Genomic DNA, 23,636 nt, shown 5'->3' with positions numbered 1-23,636 from the left:
GGCGGCCCCAGGGTCCGCGTGGGCACCACACTGGACCCCGGCACGTGGACCCCAGCAGCTGACCGGCAAGCATGCCCGCTTTCGTAAACAATCGTGTGTGTATCAAAGGCCGAATTTTCTAGTGTTTTGCCTCCACAATTCAAGAAGTGAGCAATTACTTGCATGTAACTCTTTCTGGCAAAACTCCCAAATGTGGGAATGGAAAGGAAAGAGAGAGGGTTAATGGTTAATTCCCTAAGTTGTGGAATTTATTATTTTTTTTTAGGCTTATTTTTAGCCTATTATTATTTTTAATAAATTATTAAATTTATTCTTATTTTCACATCATTGGCATTAACATTTGAACCACATCTATCTCCTTACTATCATCAATCATTTTTCTTGCCTAATGCAACAAAAATCACTAATAATAACTAGTATCAAGAAGACAAGTAACAAATGTTGGCGAGGATGTGGAGAAAGGGGAACCTCATGCACTGTCGGAGGGAATGTAAACCGTGCAGCCGCCCTGGAGAACAGTCTGGAGGTTCCTCAAACAACTGAAAATAGAAACACCAAATGATCTAGCAATCCCACTTCTGGAGATTTACCCTGAGGAAAACAGAAATACTAATTTGAAGAAAATGCAGGCACCCATGTTCACTGCAGTATTATTTACAGTGGCCAAGATATGGAAGCAACCCAAGTGTCTCCTGATAGATGAACAGATGAAGAGGTTGTGTGTGTGTGTGTGTGTGTGTGTGTGTGTGTGTTGTGTACATACACAGCGTAAAGGGACTCTAACACCCTGCCATCTGTGACAACGTGGATGCACACAGAGAGCATTATGCTAAGTGATATAAGTCAGACAAAGATAAATACCATATGACCTCACTCATATGTGGAATCTAAGAACAAACAAAGAGACCGAGCTCACAGAACAAATTGGTGGCTGCCAGAGGTGGGGATGGGGGTTGGGAAAATGGGTGAACTGTTTTTTGTCTCAGTTTAAATAAGCTGAATCTATAAATAAATATACGTAATATATACTTATTTATTTTATAAATAATTCTACAAATATTATAAATTATAAGTTATAAGTATTTTATAAATAATATATATATTGATAAATAAATATAAATGAGATTTGCTGTTAGAAATACGCCTCTCAATTATGCATGTCCAAAAAGACTGCTTTAAGGGCAAGAGTAACTTCGTGTTTGTTCAATGTTTGCACTTAGTACAGACTGTCTGAAAGACACTCAAATTAGCTGCCCGTTACAGCAGCTTCTATGAAGCTTCTTCCAATTGAGCAGGGCCTGCCTGGGCACTGTGGTCGGAAAGCCCTTGCAGGTGCTTCCAACTGACAGGAGACAGATTTCAGAGCCAGGTAAAGCAGTAAATTTGACCTGCCTCGTGCAGGTACCATACAAAAGTAAGAGAAAGCATAGGTTTTGAGTCGTCTATACTGTCCAAGTGCGGCCTTTCAGAAATGACGTTAAAATTCAACGGGCAGATGTCTACCCTGCACCAGTCAGGCGGTGTGAGGAAGGACAGAGGCCGCACAGGCTCAGGTGCACACACAAAACATCCACACACAGAAGGGGGGCTGTACCAAGCTGCGACTGACGGCCAGCAGCGCTGGGTTCAGTGCTGACAAGAGCTGATGCACAAACTCTGGCTTAAATACACTGAACAGTAAACTGAGTCACGCTCTCCAGTTTGAAAATGGTTAAGCTGATGCTACAGTAACTCCTATCCTCATATGAACATTCAAATGACTGCTCATTGCTTAAAAAAAAACAACAAACTCAGTGACAGTTAAAAGCAATCAAAACAAAACGCTAGCATTTCCCAACACCATAATAAAAACTGCTAAAACATACTTACTAAATGTCCGCCTCTATTCTGCCATCCCCAAATTGCAGCGTCTTCTGCCACTGGTAGCTGATATGGGGGCTTCTCCATCCAGAACAAAGCGACCTCTAAGTCTGGCGGCTTCCTGTGCAGACACTCATCAGGCATCTGTTCCTCTTCTAAAGCGTCTTTCCCAACTGCACGAGCCCACGGACAGCCCTCTGGATAGCTGGTGCAGCCGTCAGCCAGTCCTCCGGAAAACGTCTGACTCGCAAACCCTCCCACTGGGTAACAGGTGAGTCCGCTCGAAAACTGGGAGTACCATCCCTCCGGGAAGCCCTGCAACCCTCCTCTTGCGAGACTTCCAGGTATCGTCACGGCGTCTTCTGTGAGTGACAGAACGTGGTCCCCACAGTGTGGTGCCACCATTTCTGCACCGCCACCTGGGATGGCGGGAATGACCTGTAGCGCCTGGCGAGGAGGGTCTGTGGATCTGTCCACGTGGGCAGGATCAACACCGGTCACACAGGAATATCCCTCAAGAGTCTCACCTAACTCCATTTCTCCAAAAGTCACCTGAGGGCTTCCCACAAAAGCCACTCCGCTGCTAAATCCAGGGCCATCAAACGTGGGCTCGGCACCTCTTAGCTGCAGACAGGGTGCGCGCATGCTTGTCCCGCGCCTGTCGAGGCTGCCCGTCTCCCCTCCCTTACCTGCTAGCGCTGGCCTGCTTGTCCCCGACGTGCTGCTACCCGAGGTGTCAGAACCTTCCTCCGCCGACTCTGAGAAACCCTGCTCCGGTCCTGGTCCCGCATCTTCACCGCTGTTAGCAGAGTCCTTCTCTTCTACTTGTGACCTCTGCTCACCTGAACTTGAACTCTGGTGTAGAGGTGGCACAAGATCAAGAACTTCATGTCCGTGGTCCTTCACTCTGCAGGCTTCATCACTTGCTTCTCCGTGGCTGGTTCTGGCACCAGGGCGCTCTGTTCTGTCGGACCTACTATGAGCCCGTGTGTCCTGATTGGGTGCTGCCCTGCATGCTGCTGTACTGGTGTCCCAGTTAAAGGTGGCTTTCCAGTCTGACTTTGCCTTTCCTCCGCCGTTCTCACTGGTCTCTCTGAGACTGGCTTTCAAGGACTCTCTGCCGGCACCTGCTAATCTTTGCTGGTCACTCTCTGCACTCTTCACACACATTTCATCTTCTGTTTTAAAATTCCGGCCAGTTTCACTTTCCTCTTCAGTGCAGGCGAAAGCAAACGCGGAGGAGACAGAGTTACTCTTAAGACATCTGGAGCCATCAAGAGCCTTCCCATCCAGGGGCACTTCCCGCGAGCTTCTGAGGGCCGGGGCGCCCATTCTTTGGAATACTCGCTCCGTGTTTGTGTCGGGCGGTGCACCAGTTAAATCACAGATACGTGCTTCGGCCTTGCCAGGCCCGGGATCCACACGCGGGTCTACCGGATGTGAAGATCTCCGTTCAAAAGCCCTCTGTCCACGACCCTCATCTGCAAAAATGCTCATTTTATCCTTATCCCGAGAAGATGAACAACTCTCAATCTGCAAAGACAATTCTTTATCTGCAAGCTGCATGCTCCCACGTTTCAGGCTGCAGCCAGCCCATCGCTGCCTCTCGACCATCGCTGGACCCGGGGAGTGTTCTGGTCCAGGATCACCAGGTCTCTCAGGGGCTACTTCCTGGAAACTGGCATGAACGGGAAGACACTCATTTCCGAAGCTCAGGGGAGGAAAACACCTGTGTGAACTTAGGTCAACCCTACCTAGACGTGTGGAAAAGAGACTGTCTGGTCTGCCAGCATCGGAGCTGAAGTAATCGTTGCCTTTTAGCAGTCTGACAGAATTATTTTCTCCTTCCTTTTCAGAGTTTACACCCCGACCTCCACGGGCTGCTACAGCCCCAGATCCCCCACTTCCTGCAAGCAAATCGGCATGTGAACCTCGCGTCGGACTCACTAGTTCCTGACTCCACTCCTCGCTCTCTTCGGGGATGGCGTGCACGCGTCCTAGCGAGCCAGTGTGTGTGTCACTACTAAACTCAGTGAGCACGCCCACTTGACGTGAGGCGCTGCTCTCGGTGTAATCGTTAGGGAACCCGGGGCAAGCATGTGCCCTTAAAGACACGGTCAGAAGTTCACGACCAGGGCGAGTACTTCCCTTAAAGGCTTCCTTCATTCCCCCCGGACCTGGCAGGCCCCATGGGGCCAGCTCTCCCCGCGGTGCGTCTAACCGCCCTGGGCCCCGCACAGCTTTCTCTGGAGGCCGGGACCCCCTGCGAGTCCCCTCTGCGGGGACAGCTGACCAACCGTCTTCTACCACAGCTGCTCCACATGCGGGGGCTCCTGGCTCGGCGGCAGCGTCCAGGCAGGCGGGATCTACGACACAAATGCTGTAAAACTCGCTCCCTCTCCAATCCCTGTGTGCCTTGTGACTGACACGCACACGGTCTTCGCCCTTCATCTCCCTACCTGCCCAGCGTGGACGGGCGGCACCACTGCCGATTTCAACGGCCACCACTCCTCTCCCCTCTGGCACCGGGTCGGGCTGGGCGGCCGGGGAAGGGCCCAGACGGCTCCGGTCGGAGGGCAGCAGGGCACCAAAAGGACACTCGTCCCCTTTGGAGCAAACACCTTCAGAGAAGCCCGGGTCGCTGACAGCGCCCGCACGGTGGGCATCCGAGACACCGTCCCGGCCCTGCTCGACAGCAACAGTTTCTGAATTCTTGTCACTCCCGCGTGAGCGTCCGCACCGAGTGCGGGGTGGGGATCCCGGGGAGGAAGCAGAGCCCACCGAGCGCCCCCGCAGACCCCGCAGACCGGGCCCGTGGGGCTTCTCCCCTTCAAGGGCATCAAATAATGAGGACAGAGCTGTGCTCCTCTGGCTCTCCGGCTCTGCCTCCTCCACAGATTTCTGCAACAGGCCGGCTTTTTCCCCGTCATTGTCGCCACCGAGTTCCCTGCTGAAGCAACAACCCATGTCCGAAAGCTCGCACGCTCGCATAACACGCCGGGCCTTCTCGCAGCCTCCACAGGCGCGTCTCGGGGAACCTGCTCTGGTTTCCGCCGGAGGCCAACACCCAGATCCCAAAATAGCCCCTTGCGCGACAGTCACATGCCCCTGCCACTCAAATCCAAAATCCTAAGTGCCACAGGCCCTGCCCAGCAGCCAGCCTCCTCCACGCACTAAAACCCAAACAACACGTGGATTCCAAAGATTCAGACTCAGAAAAGCAACAAATAATTTTCACATTATTTTTCCCATTCTCATAAACTCAATTAAAAAAATGCTATAATTGTTATACGAGCCAGAACAAGGCACTTCAGACTCCTGCCTTTTCCAGTGTTTCCACATTCTCTGAATTCTGTATCAGGGGATGTGGCAGCCACAGAGGCTGGCATGCATGCTCCCCAAAGAGTGCTCTTTAGGGTGTACAGGCAGTAGAGTTGCACCTCATTCCCTGCCTCTGAGCCTGAGGTCTGTGGGCGTGGAGGAGATTCGCACAAGAGAGGCACAAGGTTGGAGCTGGAGCGGTGTCCTTAGGGATGCACGGTGCAGTGTTTTTGGTGAAAGACACATTGTCTCGGATTTGCTTTAAAACACCCCAGCAAGTAAAGAAACACATACCTACAATTTTTATAAAGCATGTGTGTGTGTGCGCATGTGCATGTGTGTGTGGAGGGAAGGAAGAGGTAGCAAAATGAGAGGGGGGAAACTGTTCAAGTTCACAATGGGCACACATGGTTCACTTAATTATTCTTACTTGCACAGAGCTCTAAACATTCTCCTTAAGAGAAAGGAAAGAGCGAGGCACCTGGGTGGCTCAATTAAGCTTCTGACTCCGGCTCAGGTCTTGATCTCCCAATTCACGAGTTTGAGCCTCGCATCAGGCTCTCTGCTGCTAGTGCAGAGCCTGCTTCAGATCCTCTGTCTGTCCCCTTCACACACGCTCGCTCTCTCTCAAGACTAAACATTTAAAAAAGAGAGAGGGAGAAAGGAAAGAGCAAGAGAAAAAGAGGAAAAAAAGAAAACCAACACCCACCAGGCCAGGACCAGGACCAGGAAGTCCCTCAAAAGTTCCCAAAGCCCCTCCTGATTGAGGTATCTGCCCAGGTGTGAAGCGGTTTGTGTCACTACACGTGTAAGCTTTGGCAAGTAATCTGATCTCGGCCTGTGTTCCCACTTGTAAAATGGGACCAAAAGCAATACCTATTTTAAAGAGCTGCCGTGAAGACAGTAAGTAAAATACTCGGAATGGAACCCTAACACATTCTGGCCCCAGCCCACGTCTACAGTCTCCCCTTTCTCTGCGATGCCACCCTCCTTACCTTCCCTCTCTCTTCCAGAGAACTCACCCAACCAGCCCCAGCATGGCCCGTCTTTCCTCGAACCATCCATCACGGCCCCCACTCCTGTTTCCCAATCTCACCATCCTTCCTAAGGCCAGCCCTCCCAACTACGCAAGATGACCGCTTCCCATCCCCACACGCTGGCCGCTCTTTATGCCTCTAGGAAAGCATTCTAACACAAGTCTTGGTGCCTGTAACATCAGCCACCTCAAACCAGGGTCTGTGGTGGCTGATGCAACCACAAAATTTTATTATTTTTTTTTAAAGTAATCTCTACCTTCAACGTGGAGCTCGAACTCACAACCCTGAGATTAAGTGTCGCATGTTCTACCAACTGAGCCTGCCAGGCGCCCCCTAATACATTCTTCTTATTTTTTAATATTACAAATACAAAATTTTAAAGATATGCTCACGTGTGCACATAAGGTTAGTAGCACACTGGCACTGTGTGACAATACTTAAACTGACCTACTCTACCAGAAAGAGAGTTGGATTTAAAATGTTACAAATTCATTCATGCCTGGTGAGAGCCAAGTAACTCCAGGTATGCCCCAGACACAAACTGGCAAAAGCTATGGGAAAGTCGTTCGCACGGCATCCAGCAGCTCAGGCTGTGGTAAATTCAAAGGAACCCTGGGTAAGCAGACCACAAGTACCCGGTGAAGCAGCTTTAGTTCCAGCAAAACATCACTTGCCACACTAAATGAACATCATAAATTTGCATTTTACTGGTTTGGGCAATTAAGTTTTATATTTGGTAAAAATTACATGCATTAAGAGTTTATCGGTAGTTCTATATATTATTAGAAAAACAATTTAACAACAACCTAGAAAAAATTCTCATTTAAAAGGTTACAGAAAGTCAAGCAAAATGGTGAACTAAGAAGCTCAAAGCTTCTAAACTCCCCTACAGAAATATCAAGAAAACAACCAGAAGCTTCTAAACCAACTCTATAGGGAGCTCTGAAAAAAATCACAGGTTTATGGCAACTAAGCAAACACACAGCAAGAAAAAACTCTCCATGGGGCGTCTGGGTGCTCAGTCGGTTAAACGTCCTACTCCGGATCTCAGGGTCATGAGTTCAAGCCCTGCACTGAACAAGGAAGGAAGGAGGAAGGAAGGAAGGAAGGAAGGAAGGAAGGAAGGAAGGAAGGAAGGAAGGGAGGGAGGGAGGGAGGAAGAAAGGAAGGAGAAAAAGAGAGAGAGAGAGAGAGAGAGAGAGAGAGAGAGAGAATGCTCTCCTCCACATGGTAGGCATTTCTGTGGCATGGAGTGGTCTTGGTCTAGGGGGCTCCAGACCCCACCCCGCCGGAACTCTGCAGAGGGAACAGAGTAAAACCTTATCTGCAAATTAGTGTGTACATGTGTTCAATCCTAGCTGGAGTTTTCCCTGCCTCACATAACTCAGAACACAAATGGGAAGTGGCAGGCAATGCTCATAAAAGCTGTAAGGCAGCTTCAAAATCACACCCCCCTGGGGCAAGGGGTTACCGGTGGAGACACAACCAGAAACCACGTGAAGCTCAAAAAGACTAGGGTGCAACTCTTTGGGAAATCAGGGCAATCAAAAGCAGCCATGTACATGGGAAATTCTGAAAGCCATGTCCAGTCAAGACATAAGCTCAAAAAAAGTCCTGAGAAGACCTTAGGCTTTCACCTCAGGTTGATCCCTAGTCTCCAACCAAGCTGAACTACTCAGTGACGAACTGTCTCAGAACAGAGGCAGTATGAAGACTGGGAAGGGTAACTGTATTCTCTCTCTTGTTTTGGAGGGGGAAGAAGGTGTCTGGTCTGTTTCAGTTCATGGTATTAAAGGAAATCTGTCAAAATATTAGCTGAACACAAGTTAAAGGAACAGAGACTTCAGCGAACACATATAGTCTCTCCAAATTAGTTTGGAAAAGTCTCAAAACAGTGAGACGTCATACACATTATAAATAAAATCAGGAGTGCCTGGGTGGCTCAGTCAGTTAGGCGTTTGGCTTCAGCTCAGGTCATGATCTCGCAGTTCGTTGGTCTGGGCCCCACATCAGGCTCTGTGCTGACAGCTCAGAGCCTAGAATCTGCTTTGGAATCTATGTCTCTCTCTCTCTCTCTCTCTCCCTCTGTGTGTGTGTGTGTGTGTGTGTGTGTGTGTGTGTGTGTGTGTGTGTGTCTCACCTGCTTGTGCTGTCTCTGTCTCTCAAAAATAAACATTTAAAAATAAATAAAATCAAACACCCAATTCTCAGCAAGAACAACAAAAAATCACAAGGCATGCAAAGAAACAGGAAAACATGGCTCATTCAAAGGAACAGAATTCACTGTCCCTGAGAAAGCTCAGACAAGGGATTTATTCCACAGACTTTAAAACAATCATCTTGGGGTGCCTGGGTGGCTCAGTTGGTTAAGTGTTGGACTTCAGCTCAGGTCATGATCTCACAGTCAGTGAGTTTAAGCCCCATGTCGGGCGCTGTGGCTGACAGCTCAGAGCCTGGAGCCTGCTTTGTATTCTTTGCCTCCCTCTCTCTCTTTCTCAAAAATAACATTAAAACATTTTTTTCAAAAAAAACAACAATCATCTTAAGGGCGCCTGGGTGGCTCAGTCAGTTGAGCATCTGATTCTTGATTTCGGCTCAGGCCATGATACCAGGGTCCTAAGATCAAGCCCCATGTTGGGCTCCACACTGCTCATGAAGCCTGCTGAAGATTCTCTCTTTCATCTCTCTCTGCCCCTCACCCACTCACACACACAAGCATGCTCTCCCACTCTCTAAATATTTAAAGCAAGCAAATAAAAACATAATCATCTTAAATATGCCCAAAGAGCTGAGGAAAAACACGGACAAGGAACTAAAGTTAACCAATAAGACAATATAGGAACAAAACAGGAGTATCAACAGAGAGAGATTTATTAAAAAAAAAAAAAAAAAAAAAGCAAACAAATATTCTGGAGCTGAACGGTACAATCACTGAACTGAAAAATTCACTAGAGGGGTTCAACAGCAGACTTGGCAAAAGAATCAACAAATCTGAACAGGGGACAAACGGAATTATCTAAAGGAGCAAAAGAAAAAAGAGGAAATTAGTGGAGCCTGAAGGATTTATGAGACACCAACCAGAGGTCCAACACACGTACTGTGGGGGCCCCATGGTGGGGGCAAGAGAGGAAGGGCAAGAGAGCATTTGAAGGAACAGTGGCCAAAACTTCCCAAATTTGATGAAGTACAGGAATTTACAAATCCCAAATCTCAACAAACATAAAGCAGAATAAACCCAAAGAGACCCGTACCAAGACACATTACAATCACACTGTCAAAACACAAAGAATCTTTAAAGCAGCAAGAAAAAACTCCTTGTCAAGTACAAGAGGTCCTCAATAAGAATGTTAGCCAATTTAGCACGAGAAACCTTGCAGGAAGAAAGGCAGTGGGTGATCAAGTGCGGACAGAAAACACTGTCCATTGAGAAGTCCTTATCCAGCAAATCTCCTCAAAACCGAAGAAGAAATTAAGACATTCCCAGATAAACAAAAGTTGAAGTAGTTTGTTCACAGCAGGTCTGCCCTGGAGGAAAAGCCAAAGGAGTCCTTCGGGCTGCAGTGAAAACACAGGACACAGGAACTGGAGATTCTAGAAGACGCAGAGCTCTCTGGTGAAGGAGAAACAAGAACAGGCACAAGAGCCAGGATCACTGCCATTCTGCCTTACAGCTTCACTTTTTATTTTCTTCAGGATTAAAACTATCAATCGATATTGTTGGGCATAGTGACAAAGATGAAATGTGTGGTACCAGTAACATAAGGGAGGGAGAGAACTTGACAGAAGTAGTTTCTGTGTGCTATTGAGGTTAAGGAGAAATCAATTTAAACTAGACAGTTGTAACTTTTGATGTTATATGTAATCCCTATGGTAAGCAGAAAGATATATAGATGATACATATAAAGGTAAGTTTGTAGAATAAATGACTAAACTGTCAATTATGCCATGTTGATGCTAATGAAACTTTTCAATTTAAGTAAAGTATGCCTTGCAAAGTATCAATGAAGTACGTTACACAGTTCATGTCCTTATGTGTCTTAAAACTCCCAAGAGCAAACACATTAAAAAAAATTTTTAATAACATGAAGAATAACTTCTTAAAATATAATCAAATACATAAGTAATACAGATGATTAGAAAAGGATGAATCAATGAAGAGAAAAGTTATAGCCAAGAATGCCCTTGCAGGACATAAAAACCATCAGGATAGGCAAAAATTATGGGGGGGGGGGGGGGAGGACTGGATTTGACTCTATTACAAACAATAATTTGGTTACTTTTCAACTGTATACCCTTAATCCATATTTACACTACTTTTTAAGTTTATTCATTTATTTTTGAGAGTAGGGGAGGATCATGAGAGGGGGAGAGAGAATCCCCATGAAGCAGACTCCATGCTCAGTGCACAGTCCAACTTGGGGCTCGATCTCATGAACCATGAGATCATGACCTGAGCTGAAATCAAGAGTTGGACACTCAACCAACTGAGCCACCTGAGCCTCCCCATATTTACAGTAGTTTTAACCGTCTTTTCTATACAATAAACTTATAAAATAAAACATCTATTTGTCTACTTCAAATTACATCTCAAGCGCTAACCTCTCTACTGAGGTCCACCTGGCCCCACCTGCCCACTTCACTGCTTGCTTTAATTTCTAACAAGAGGATTTGCTCTCCACAAACCTTTACTTCTCCAGTTTTTTCCATCTCAAAAAAAATGAAAATGCCATCCATCAAGTTGCTCAATGACCCCTGGTTTATCTTTTCCTCACCCCAACCTCTACATCCAATCCATAACTTGGTATGGTTGAACCCACTTCCGAAATAAATTTGAAATCCACTCGTTCCTAGTCTGACCCACCACCATCACTTACAAACTTTCATTCCTTAGTAGTTTATTTGCTTTCTTTGCTTCCATGCTCGACTCACTGCAACCCATAATATATAAAAATGTAATGAGGCCAAAACAATCTTCCTAAAAGGTAAGTCACACTATTCCCCGCCTAAAATCCTCCATTTTTATTCCAAGTAATTTCATCCACTCAGAAACAATGCAAATTGTGCCACGTGGCAAAGAGACGGATTTTGTCTGGGGTATTATTTTCCATGTTTCTCTTTTTCAATGAGATAACAGATGCCAAAGAGGAAGTATCTTTGGATTTGGACTCTGAAGCCAGTTGCCTGGGTTCAAATCATGGTTCTGCCACTCTGCAGTTGAGAAATCTTGAGGAAATGACTTAAGCCTCTTTGGGTCTCAGCTTCCTTTTGTCAAAGATCAATTTCTGATGCTCGCTGATTAGCTAGGGCTGTAGTAAATAGTTACTTCTCAGTAAGGTTTTATTTTGGGGGGGAGGAGGAGGAAGGAGCTGTATAATAAATACGATTAGTGTTACCACCGGCTAAACGCAAAGCTGCTCCTGAATTGTTCAGACGTTTATTTGGCCATCACTACGGCAATTCTCCTACTCACACCAACTCGGGGGAAAGACTGAACCTTCCAGAGACTGTGACACATGCTCACTCAGCAATCGAAATGACTGCAGACTACCGAGCATCAACATCTGCAGCCACTAAACCCGCCACCACATGCACACACTCAGGTGCACCATGAAGAATGGCAGCCAGAAAGCTTTCAGAGCAACGCCATCTAGAGTAACGGGAAAGAAGTAACCGTACAAATGCCGCAGAAACCAAATGGCTAAAGGAAGAATGGCACCGTAATGTAAAGAAAATATACGACACCGGGTACAAGGAGACACACAGATGAAATCATGCCCTGTGGGAAAATGGGTGAAATTGATGTATGCTGATTACAGCTACATAAAAATGTGTGCACTCTTATTTTCTGTAAAGACGCTCAAGCTTGTTATAAATAAAGCTTTATTAAAGGACACACATGCTGTAAGCCCAGATGTCCCTTATGGCACCTTCCAGCTCCAGTATTTAAGGATTCTGTTAAGGACACGAAAAAGATAGGATAAGTAGGCAGAGAGGGAAAGATGAGGACCTGAGGTCCCTGGATGGGGACACACCTTTCTTGGAACAATGCTGGGAGTGTCTGACTAGGGCCAACCCTGTCAGGCAAAAGGTCCCTCTTCAGAGTGTAACAGACACCACCACCACCACCTCAGGGTCCCCTCAGGAATTTGACAATCAAAATGCCGAACTCAAAAAAGTGGCTCATAAAACTTATGTTATATAGGGGAAGCATGACCCGCCTGACTCCTCACTCAACTGCATCGAGACCATCGGCAGGGACAACCCAGCACCCAGAGCTGCCAAGCCAATAAGGATGGGACCTGAGAAGGAACAAGGGGGAAGGGAAGGGAGACCAGAACCTTCTAAAGCGAGGACCCTTGCCTAGAGTCACGGGCATTTGGAAAAGCCCCCTCTCCGTAAAGAGAGCTTTCCTACTATTCTTCCTTTCTGATGTTCTACTCTAATAAACTTGGGCCTGCTGCTCATTTTGAGTCCACCTCTTCATTCTTCAAAGTGGCGAGACAATGAATCCCAGGTATTGTGGTAAAAAATCCTGCAACACTGTGAAAACCTAAGTGTGCAACACCCTGTTAACACTGGTAAGCAACATATCCACTTTACAAAACCTCAGATCAGAGACGGGATCTGCCCAAGGGACACCGGGGGTCCTGAATACTAATCAGGGCTGGACCAAGAACTTGCCACATGTCTTTATAAGGCGTTAACTCTTAAAAATGACAAAGAACATAAGTGAAGCAGTACTAGTTGCAAATTATTTCTGCACAGAAATGAAATGCTGAGTTCTGGCTCAAGAGTTTCCATTCTTTTCTAGATAGGTCTTGTCTCAATACTTACCAACCAAGTGAAAAAACAGGCAAAAAAACCTCATAGAAGCCAAAATCTAATTTTTAGTCCTGCAATACGTTTTAAAAAGATATCTATCTGAATATTATGTTGGACTGTAAATCAACCATGGGAAGGAGGGAGATTAGTTCTAAAAAAAAAATTTTTTTTAATGATTTCTGTATAATTTCCCTTAGACAACTAAAGGTCTTAAATTTAGAATTTTAATTACTTAAAACATCATAGAATTCATTTAAAACATCAATACAATATACGAAAAAACTCTATATTTCATAACAACAATGAAATAATATTTTGGAGGGTATCTTTCATTTTTAAAAATTCTACCTTATTAAAAGTAAATCAGCAATCCAGTCTCCTTCAATTTCTACATGAACTGCTTATAGTTTGGGGAAATAAATGAAGTTTACTATAAAGTTTATAACATTACTTTAAAAGTTTTCCTTTTCTTTTTTAAATTGTGCCTGGTTTATAAGATCACTTGGACGACTGCCAAGCTAAGTGTAGCATGGCTCCAAACACACCTGACACAGGCACAGGAGATTAAAGCAAGACTTAAAAACCAATGGATCTCCATTTCCTTATTCTTTCATTAACCACAACTAAAATGTGAAACAATTTTTCTTACTAAAAGCTTACTGTAACTTGTGTACTTTAAAAAACACAGGTTTCAAAATGTAGAGCTAATCATATACATTCAGCAGATTATCAGTGAACACTAAAAACAATGTGATGAGTCTCTGACACTCAATGAACACAGGGCACACTGCGTCTAGAACTATACACACAGCACACACACACAAGCCAGATGAGGACGTACGGTACTGAACACTTCCAACCCATGTGGGTCTCTCCCCCACTTCATCCCCCTTTCTTGGGAAACATCAACGTTTTCTAATTCTGTTACAATAAATATTTGTTGTGAGGCAGTATCTGTGGGCCTCCACAGTGACTGATCTCAGAACTGAATTACCTGACTCAAAGCTGGGATGGAGCTGGTCTGAGAAGTGGTTTGAGATATGGGACCATTCATCTGTAAAATTGAAAACAGCAAACACACCATCACTACGATATAAAGCAGCATTTTCAAACCACAGTGATTTAGCAAAAACAAAACCCACTGAGGAAAACACATTTTTACATGACAAAGAAATTCAGTGAGATATTCAGAAAGAGGTAGGAGCCTTGAAACTTAAAATATCTTAAAATTCTGCCTGACCACCGTAATTAAAATTCCTTATAACTTCAGTGGGGAAAATTAAGAAAAATCTGTTTTTTGCTTGACATGATAAAATCTTAAAATAAACAAAAACAATCAAAATAAAAAATTTATAATTAATTCTTTAAATACATTCTTTAAATTAATTCTTTACATACATACCAGTACAATAGGTACAATGTTATTAAAGTATTTATAAATCACTGCATTTTTCTTAGGAATTTAAAATCCAAAAGCTCTAAGTGTCTAAAGCTATTTGTTTTCTCTATCACCTAAGTACTTACAGCTTCCTCTACTAAGCTACCCATAAACTGATTCAGAATATAACTCCTATATTTAGCTTATAAGATATGCCAGAGTTACTACTTTGATTTACTTCTGAAATCCAACGGAGCATCTGTTATCAGAAGAGGAGAGGAAGACATCAGGCCAATTCTGGCCTCGACCCGCACTCACCAGATGAGCGCTGTCTTTCCCTTCCTGGACTCGCTGGCCCTGCGGTTCAGCCACGACCTTAGTGTCCTGATCAGAAGTCATGAGCTGTTTACTTGGTGGCCGCACTGGGAGAAGCTGAGTGGCCAGCGAAGGATGCTGTGGAACGACAAAGACAGCACATTAGTAACTGGAAGTACGGAACACCAGGGGTTCTTACAATTAAGTGACTAGGAAGTCTGCAAACCCTCAGGTTTTCATGTGCTTATCCCTCTGGAGTCTAAGCAATTCAAAGAAATCTGCCGGCGATTTACACCTTTGTACTAAGCCAAGAATATACCAAGACTAGAAATCATGTGCTAACACATACAAACCCACTGACGCCCACAAAACCATTTTTTTAAAAACGGAAAATTACAAAACTAACAGAACTCCCATTTGTGATCTGATGAATCCCAAATTTATATGTACGTATCATTTCTGACTAGCACCATCAATCTCATTTTCTTCCAGGACAACAGTTATCAAGAACTGAACAATAAGCAGTTGAAAAGGAATCCCACACCAATGGAAAAGCACCTCCAGACAGCAGGACCAGAGTTGTGAAGCTAGCAGCCTTTCCGGCTCAGCTCAACAGCTAGACCCTGAACTTCAAACAACGTATCTCCTTTGATGTTCCCGAACGGCGTACACAGTAACTCTGGTCCATGAGGCGGGACCACAATACCCATGATTTCATCAGATCAGTCTGAGAACCAGGGTTCCCAGACAGCCAGGCCTGACCTCCACCGCCTCACAGCACCCCAAGGACTGGATTTAATCCCCATATCTCTCAGGCACTTCTGAAAACACAGCATCCACATGTCAGATACAGAGACTTAAAAGCTAGCTATCGGTCTCACGAGGTGACCATGCAGGTTTTTGGTTTCCATGATGGCGATGGCGCTCCCTTCTCTCAATAACCAGCTTATGAACTTCTCAAAACGCTTGTTATAATGAAACAATCTGATGATCAAAGGCGATCTCAAGCACTGGTCAACTCTATCATCAGAAGCACAAAATCACTTCCGTGCTATTAGGCAGGTTTGGCAGTATCAACTACCCAAAGAGAAGAAATGCTTGGGACAAATCCATTTCAGAAAGGTCAGTATTTTCCAAAATACAGGATGAATGACAAAGGTTGAAGTGTAATAGTTTGTAATACTTGTGAAACTGTAATAGAAACTACATCGACTCTCACGAAACATCAAATCCAAAAAATAAAGACACAGGACGGTAACCAGACTGACAAGTCACAGAAAGTACTGTAGATGCTTTACCATATTAACTGCTGGATTTCTAAGATTCTTAAAGAAAAAATGTTTGGTTAAAAACAAGGTAAGATAGATAAATGGGGGGGGGAGGGGAATTCAATTACAAAGAATCCTTTATTACATCTACTACCTCCATTTTTTTTCCAGTCAGAAATATGTGCCTCCCGGTCCAGTGTGCCCATGCATGCTGGCAACGCTCCACAACAAAAGGAAAGAAAGGAAGTCGTGGCAGTGTCCTGGGACGACAGCACGGCAGGCCCGGTCTGTCCCAGGCGCCCCAGCCACGAACCAGTGATCCTGACGCCACACCAGTCCACCTCTTCGTTACCAACCCAGCCAGCACACACAGCTTTCCTCAGGCCCTACACCCGGAAACAGGGGTTCCTGTGTGGGCAGCACAGAAGGCACACAGCATTACAACCAGACTTGGTCGAATGTTTCAATCCAGAAGACGGTTTGGCAGGGCAGCACTGATGACAGCTCCAGCAGAGAACAAGCCTCCCAGGCACCCATTGTGAGACCACAGCCGTCCTGAGGCCTCAACGACTGCCTCCAGAAATGGCCAGAATGCAGGTCTCGGGGCTGGACTAGAAGGCTGGGGACAGGGTGGGGGAAGGTGCCACCAAAGCAAAGCCTGTGCCGGCCCCAGACCTAGCGGTCTGAAGTGGTGACAGTGTCCAGAGGCAGCCTTCACAACGGCCTTCCAGAGCCAAACAAAAGGAGTGATTTCCTTGGTTGGATTTCACCTGTCGCCGTGGAAAAGCAGAAAGACGACACCAAAGGGCCCTTCCTCCTATCTCGTGGTCTCTATGCTAGCCGGACATTTTAAATTTCATCTGTCAAGGCTACACCTGGAAATTTTATCAATCTTATTAAACACTTGGGACGGTACGGTCCTCTCAGATCTATTTCTAAAGAATCCTTTTCCCATATACCAGAAATGTCTGTTTCATAATTAAACATTTGTTAAGGGCTCCGGGGTCCCATCCAGGACCCGACATCGCATTTAGGTGTGACTTCTCGTCTCCTCCACACTGTGACAACTCCTCAGCCTCTCCTCATCTTTCCTCTTCACTTTCCAAGCGTGAAGGGCTCTCACGGCCACACACAGACAACGTGCGGAGCAAAAAGAATGAACAGGTAACAAACACGTTAGGATCCACGACAGTTCAAAATACCACCACGCTGGTCACCTGCGGAGACTGTCAGGATTCCAACTCATTCTCCTGAAGATTCCTAAAGGCAAACAACCGTCAGCCCGCCTTCCTTGGAGGATGGCAGCGGCATAACCGAAGAGCTGAGCAGGGCGAGCTGCTCTCTACGCAGGAAGCACCACTAATAAGCGGGGAACGACTGAAGTAGAAAATCACAATAATGCAACATCTAATGAAATAACGAAGGCAATTACCATCGACGTCTGCTGAAATCGGGCAGAGAGCTGACAGAAAACTTTATAATGGCTAGATCGGACGGACACTGAAGCCACTTTTCAATCTCATGACTGAAAGTGTAACAACCAGCTGTTACACTCTTCTTGGTGTGAGCAAAGAGCACCGTTTATGAAGTATTCTTGCCAAAAAAAAGAACCTTCAGTTAATCAAACCTCTAGATCTGACTCCCAATTTAAAGGAAATTCTGGGGCGATACACGTTAAATAACACCAACACAAAGCCATTAGCTAAATCTAAAATGTGGGGCATTCTAGAAGACAGATGACCTCATTTCTGCACGAAATCTACGACATGAAAAAATGGAAGAGATTTTTATTGCTACGAAATACAAAAGCTTTAACCAAAATAACCTTATGTGAGAACTGTAACGAGACTGAAATAAATTAACTCTAGAATGACATTTTTGACAGGAAAAATTGAATGTTGCCTAGGTAATAAAGGATATTATAGAATGATTATTAATTCTGTTGAGTGCAATCCAGGTGGTGTGGCGGTGGAAAAGTCTTATCTGTGAGATATACAAACTAAAAGACTATGGGTACAATTATATATCCGGAATTTGCTTTAAAATATGCTAAAAACTGTTTTGGTAAATTTAAGAGACAACACAAAACAAAAATGCAAGAATGCAGCAAGTGGCTAACAGCTAGAACTGGATGACGGGTGCACTAAGGACTGCTATACCGCCTGCCCTCTCTACTTCCGTGGTTAAAGTATTCTGTAATGAAAAGTAAAAAGAAAAATCTAATTAGGACATAGTTACCAATATCCATCTGAAACTTCACACACTTACTGTTGTTTAAAATCTGCACTAATACAAAAATATGTAAACTATCTCATGAACAATGTTTAGCTTTAGCAAAAAAAATAAAAATAAAAAAATAAAGAAAAATACAGAAAAGCAGAAACTAACACAATATATTTCAACTATTTAAAAGATTCAGAGATTACCTTAGGTTAAATAAGCAGGATATGAGACTGTGGACAGTATAATTACAAGTATGTTTTAAAAATTCACACAGCTGACTTTGTGAATATTTAAAAGTAATACACTAGATGACTAACAATGTATGACCAAGAGTTAAAACACCAGGATAGTGTCTTACGTTGTTTCATTTCTGTAGTCTCAATTTTCCAAATACCTTACTGTTTTATAATCACACATGCTTAATGAAACTCATCCGGCTTGCTGGTGCTGTGTTTACCAAGCAAGCATCGAACAGTTCAGAGCCCCCCATGCGGTACCTTTCCAACAACAGAAGTACTGATCGGCAGGAAAAGCAACCAGGACCCTTCCCAGTGGGTTGTCAATACAGATTAATAAAAATGCCAATCAGCTGTCACACCATTTTTTTGTGAAAATTCACAACTCAGTCTTGTTCTCTAAGACAGGGGGTCTCAGAGGGTGGCCTGTGCCTGTCAGGGGTCCCAGAGACCTTCCCAGGGGCCTTCAGATCATACCAATTGTCACAACAACTCCAAGATGCTGTTTGCCTTTGTCTGCTCGCAAACTGCCGTGGAGTTCTGGTGTGGTTACAAAGGAGAAGAGTCAAGGTTATGGGAAGGGACTGTTAACACACTCCTCACCGTTCCAGCTATTCATCCGTGTGAGGTCAGATTTCCTTCTCATCCTTCAACCAAAATAACAGATCACTAACAGATCAAATGCAGAAACACAGAAGAAGCAACCTGAGATTCTATTAAATTAGACACTGAAGAGATTTATAAAAATACAAAACAATGCCATTCTCCTCATTAAATTATTTTTTTGTTTTGGAAAAGATTGCTACCTTTTCATAAGCAATGATATTTATTTTACATGTAATGGCTTTGCTATTATTGTTAAAGAAAAACATTTTTTTAAATCTGAGTCGTAATTTTTAATGCAAATATACAGATAAGCCCCATAAACAAAAGTTCTTCAAGATCTTCAATAATATTTAGAACTGTAAAAAGGTCCCAAGACCAAAATGTTTGAGAACCACTGATATAAGGCAAAAGGAGCGCTATGTACAGATGCCTGGTTTCCATGGACAGGAGACAGCCTGTGTTCACGGACCGGAAGCCATGGTATTCCTAGGATGGCAACACTGCACGTCTACAGAATCCATGCAATCCCTATCAAAATCCCACCTGCCTTTTTTGCAAAAATTGATGAGATGATCCTAAAATTCCTATGGAAATACAAGGGACCCAGAGTAGCCAAATCATCTTGAAAAGAACAAGCTGGAAGACTCACACTTCCTGATTTCAAAACTTACCACAAAACTACAGCAGTTAAGACAGTGTGGTATTGACATAAAGAGAGCCATACAGAACAACAGAACCTAAAGTGTCCAGAAATAAACTCTCACATTTATGGCCAGTGAATTTTCACAAGGGTGCCAAGACCATTCAATGGGGGAAAGAAAATCCTTTTCAACACATGGTGCTGGGACAACTGGATATTCACATGCAAAAGAATGGAGTGGGGCCCTTACCTCACTCTCTCTATAAAAACTAATTCCAAATGAATCAAACACCTAAATATGGGGCACCTGGCTGGCTCAGTTGGAGGAGCATGCGACTGTTGATCTCAGGGTTATGAGCTTGAGCCCCACATTATGCACAGATATTCCTTAAAAATAAATTAAAACAAAAACAAAACCTAGGGGCACCCGGGGGGCTTAGTTGGATGAGTATCTCACTCTTGATTTTGGCTGAGGTCATGATCGCAGAGTCATGGGATCGAGTCCTCTGTCGGGCCCCGTGCTGAATATGCAGCCTGCTTAAGAGCCGCACTCTCGCTCTATGGGGTGCCCAGGTGGCTCAAGCAGTTAAGTGTCCAACTTCGGCTCAGGTCATGATCTCGTGGTTCATGAGTTTGAGACCCACATTGGGCTTTCTGCTTTCAGCACAGAGCCTGCTTTGGATCCTCTGTCCTCCCCACTTTCTCTGCCCCTCCTCTGCCCTTTTTTTGTCTCAAAAAATAAACTTAAAAAAAGAAAAAAAAGAGTCTCTCTCTCTTTGCCCCTTCCCTGCTCACATACTCTCTAAAATAAAAAACAAAACTACACTCAACTAAACTAAATGTAAGAGCTAGAATTATAAAACTCAGAAGAAACCACAGGAGTAAATCATCTTAAGCCTGGATCAGGCAATGCCTGCTTACATAGGACACCAAAGCACAAGCAAAAGAATTAAAAATACATTGGTCTTCATCAAAATTAAAAACTTTTGTGCTTCAAAGCACACCACTACCAAATTGAAAAGACAGCCCACAGAATAGTTGAAAATATTTGCAAATTATATCTCATAAGGGATATGTGTATATACACAGAAAAAGAAAGAGAAGAATGTGTTCCTAAAACTCAATTATAAGAGACAAATAAGTAAAAAATGGGCAGAGTATGAATTGACATTTTCCCAAAGACATACAAATGGCTGATAAGTACATGAAAAGATGCTCGACATCATTAGTCATTAGGAAATGCAAATCAAAATACAAAATACCACTTCAAACTCATTGGAATGGCTATAATCAAAAAGACAAGTAACAAGTGTTGGCAAGGATGTGGAGAACTGGAATCTTAATACAATGCTGGCGGGAATGTAAAATGGCACAGCCACTTTGGCAAACATTTGGATGTTGAACACAAGGACATCACATAAGCCAGCATTCCCACACCTAGGTATATCCCCAAGAGAACTGAAAGCATTTATCACCCCCAAAACTTGCACGTGAATATTCAAATAGCGGAATAGCCAAAAAGTGGAAATAACCCAAGGAATAAACTGGAAGAGGTTAAGAACTTTATCTTCATACATGTGCTTGGCATACCTCAGTGGATTTGCAAATAACAATGACACAATCATAGTTTGAGAATTTGATAATTTCTACAACAATCAAAATAAAGATAGAGACCTGGAGACTTCCTGACTCCAGAACAACATGAACATTTTTTTTCTTGGTTACAAAAGGGTAGTGTGTAAACATAGATGATTTGTCTGTGGATCAGAAATCCAAAAAGGGAATGAATTAGTATTTGGATCTGTGTCATGCAATGGTTAGTCTAATTGCTTCACAAAGTCACTCAATCAACCTCAATTTTCTTAGCTCTCATGCCCACTTAGCAGCCTGGGAAAATGCGCTCAGACATGACTCAGTCAAGGTCACCAAGCTAGTTGAGTCCAGTGAGCTAGTCCATATACACACACATAATTTCTGCTATTCAAATCTACGTGCCCGTATGGAAATTCAGCGGTGCAGGCAGCTCGCCCTGTCAATCCATGCCAATGGGCGCCCCCACTGTGACAGGACCTCAAAGTACCTGCAGCTTCCTTCATTGGTCTTCATTCCTTCTCCCCCCCTTCTATGGTGACCTTCATATTGCCCAGTGCACACATAATGATTTTAATATTTAAAATAAGCACTTTTTAAGAAACCAACATGGTGCCCAAATATAAGCCAAATTTAACTTCATCTTTTTATACAATAAAACCAGTGATCTGATTCAACGCCAAGAAAAAACAAAAAAAAAGCTGGCCGTGTTGAGAGATGATATGTTGCATCTTACTGGGGAATTTTCAAGCATATAGATTTTTTTTTTTTTTTGCTTTATGAGTTGGCCTTGAAATGTACACATTTCATAGGAGAGGAGATTCTCCTATATGGGGGCCACAGAGGAGACAGCTTTTTTCAATCTAAAAACATTGTTCTGAAATAAGGAAGTCTCCAGTTCTACAAACCACTCTCCATTCTCCATTTTCACCCAGCCATTCAATACTTCCCTGTCTTTCTTTGCACCATTTCTCTTCTCCTCACCTTGGGATCCTCCTCTCTCATTGAAGGCCTCCTTCTCTTTCCTCTCTCATTCCTTCTTCATGTACCCACAGCCTTCTGTTCTTTACAGCATTCACCACACCTGTGGTTCTCTCCTACCATCCTGAGTCTCTTTTAGGAATCCACATTTTTCATATATATCCCACCAGTGATACGTTACAATTTTACCCCCAAGGGCTTACAATTTACCTCCAAGAGCTTCCTATTGTCAGTAACACTCAAGTACAGATGGTTTGGCTGCAGTGTTGTGTCAACACTCTATTTCTATATTTGCATCCACAAAATGAGGGAGGAGTCAAGTTTGCTAAGTTTTCTTCTAACTCCTCTGGTCTGTGGCTGAGAGCAAGCAGTCCAGGGACAGTACAAGATGCTATGACACAGACATGTGTTCTGAGAACTCCCGCGTAACTGTTTGGATTATTTTTCAAAAAACAGTGACTGAATATTCAACTGGATAAGTAAACACAGTTTTATCCAAATATGGAAAATGGGCTGTTGAGAACCTTAGAGACTGCCCTAATTAAGTACTATATGATCCCTTTGAGAATCAATTAGAAAAGCCAGAATTTGTTACTTTCAATGTCTAGACATACTATGTAGAAAGACAGTTTACCCATCAGACCTCTGAAACTAAATAAACTCAGTGGAAAAAACAGAAATGGTCAAAGAAGCTAAATCAAATCATTAAAGCACCATCACAATGTTTTGGGATTTGGAAGGACATTTGTTAATAATAGTAACTTTCTTTTAGGGACTCAGTATGCACACCTCTAAATAGAGGTGTAAGAAAATGAAATACCATGATAGGAATTACAGTTCCTCATTCACTCGGCTTGTGCTGCAGGCTGCATTACTGTGTTTATCTCACAGCTGTCAGCATCACTCTGTACATAATATTTAAACTATATGTTCTGTCTCAGGGAAGAATAATTTGTGAGCAGCTCAGAGCACATTAGTCTATGTACCTACCACAGCATAGATCTCCAGAGATCATATACTCGACTGAACCTTAGGCTCAAAGGTGGGAACATTTATAGAGCAGCAGAACCCTGCTTCCAGGAGAGCAGTTACTCTTTGTTTTTTCCAGATTCAGTATCTACAAGATAGTTTTCCCACAGTAACTGTGGCACTCAAAGACACGGACAAATGAAAGAAAGGAATCAAGCTTTAGTAGAGTAGTTGCGTAATTACACATTTAAACTGGCACCCAGTAGGGGAACAGTCCTAAACAGATGCTGCCAGTAAGCTTCAAGATCAATTTTTTTTTTAAAGCTAGCTTTAAGATTTTTTTTTTTTTTAACATTTTATTTATTTTTGAGACAGAGAGAGACAGAGCAT

General features: G+C 43.8%; 1 protein-coding gene across 3 annotated transcripts in view; it reads right to left on the bottom strand.

Moving 5' to 3' along the window:
• The window catches only part of LARP4B (La ribonucleoprotein 4B), a 92,434-nt gene that overhangs the window by 52,511 nt on the left and 16,287 nt on the right, over positions 1 to 23,636 (bottom strand). For 2 of the 3 annotated variants that reach the window (XM_053895774.1, XM_019460921.2), the window contains exons 2-3: positions 14,737 to 14,871; positions 14,035 to 14,094 (exon numbers count right to left, since the gene is read on the bottom strand). In XM_053895774.1, the coding sequence (XP_053751749.1) occupies positions 14,035 to 14,094; positions 14,737 to 14,817 (141 nt within the window). In that variant the 5' untranslated portion in view covers positions 14,818 to 14,871. Of the gene's footprint in view, positions 1 to 1,869; positions 3,539 to 14,034; positions 14,095 to 14,736; positions 14,872 to 23,636 lie in introns of those variants that run through there. The other variant, XM_019460920.2, reaches the window with a different exon arrangement.

This window comes from Panthera pardus, unplaced genomic scaffold, assembly GCF_024362965.1.
Source record: "Panthera pardus isolate Hobbes unplaced genomic scaffold, ASM2436296v1 HiC_scaffold_6, whole genome shotgun sequence".
NCBI classification, from domain to species: domain Eukaryota; kingdom Metazoa; phylum Chordata; class Mammalia; order Carnivora; family Felidae; genus Panthera; species Panthera pardus.
This window is presented reverse-complemented; position numbering and strand designations above follow the sequence as displayed.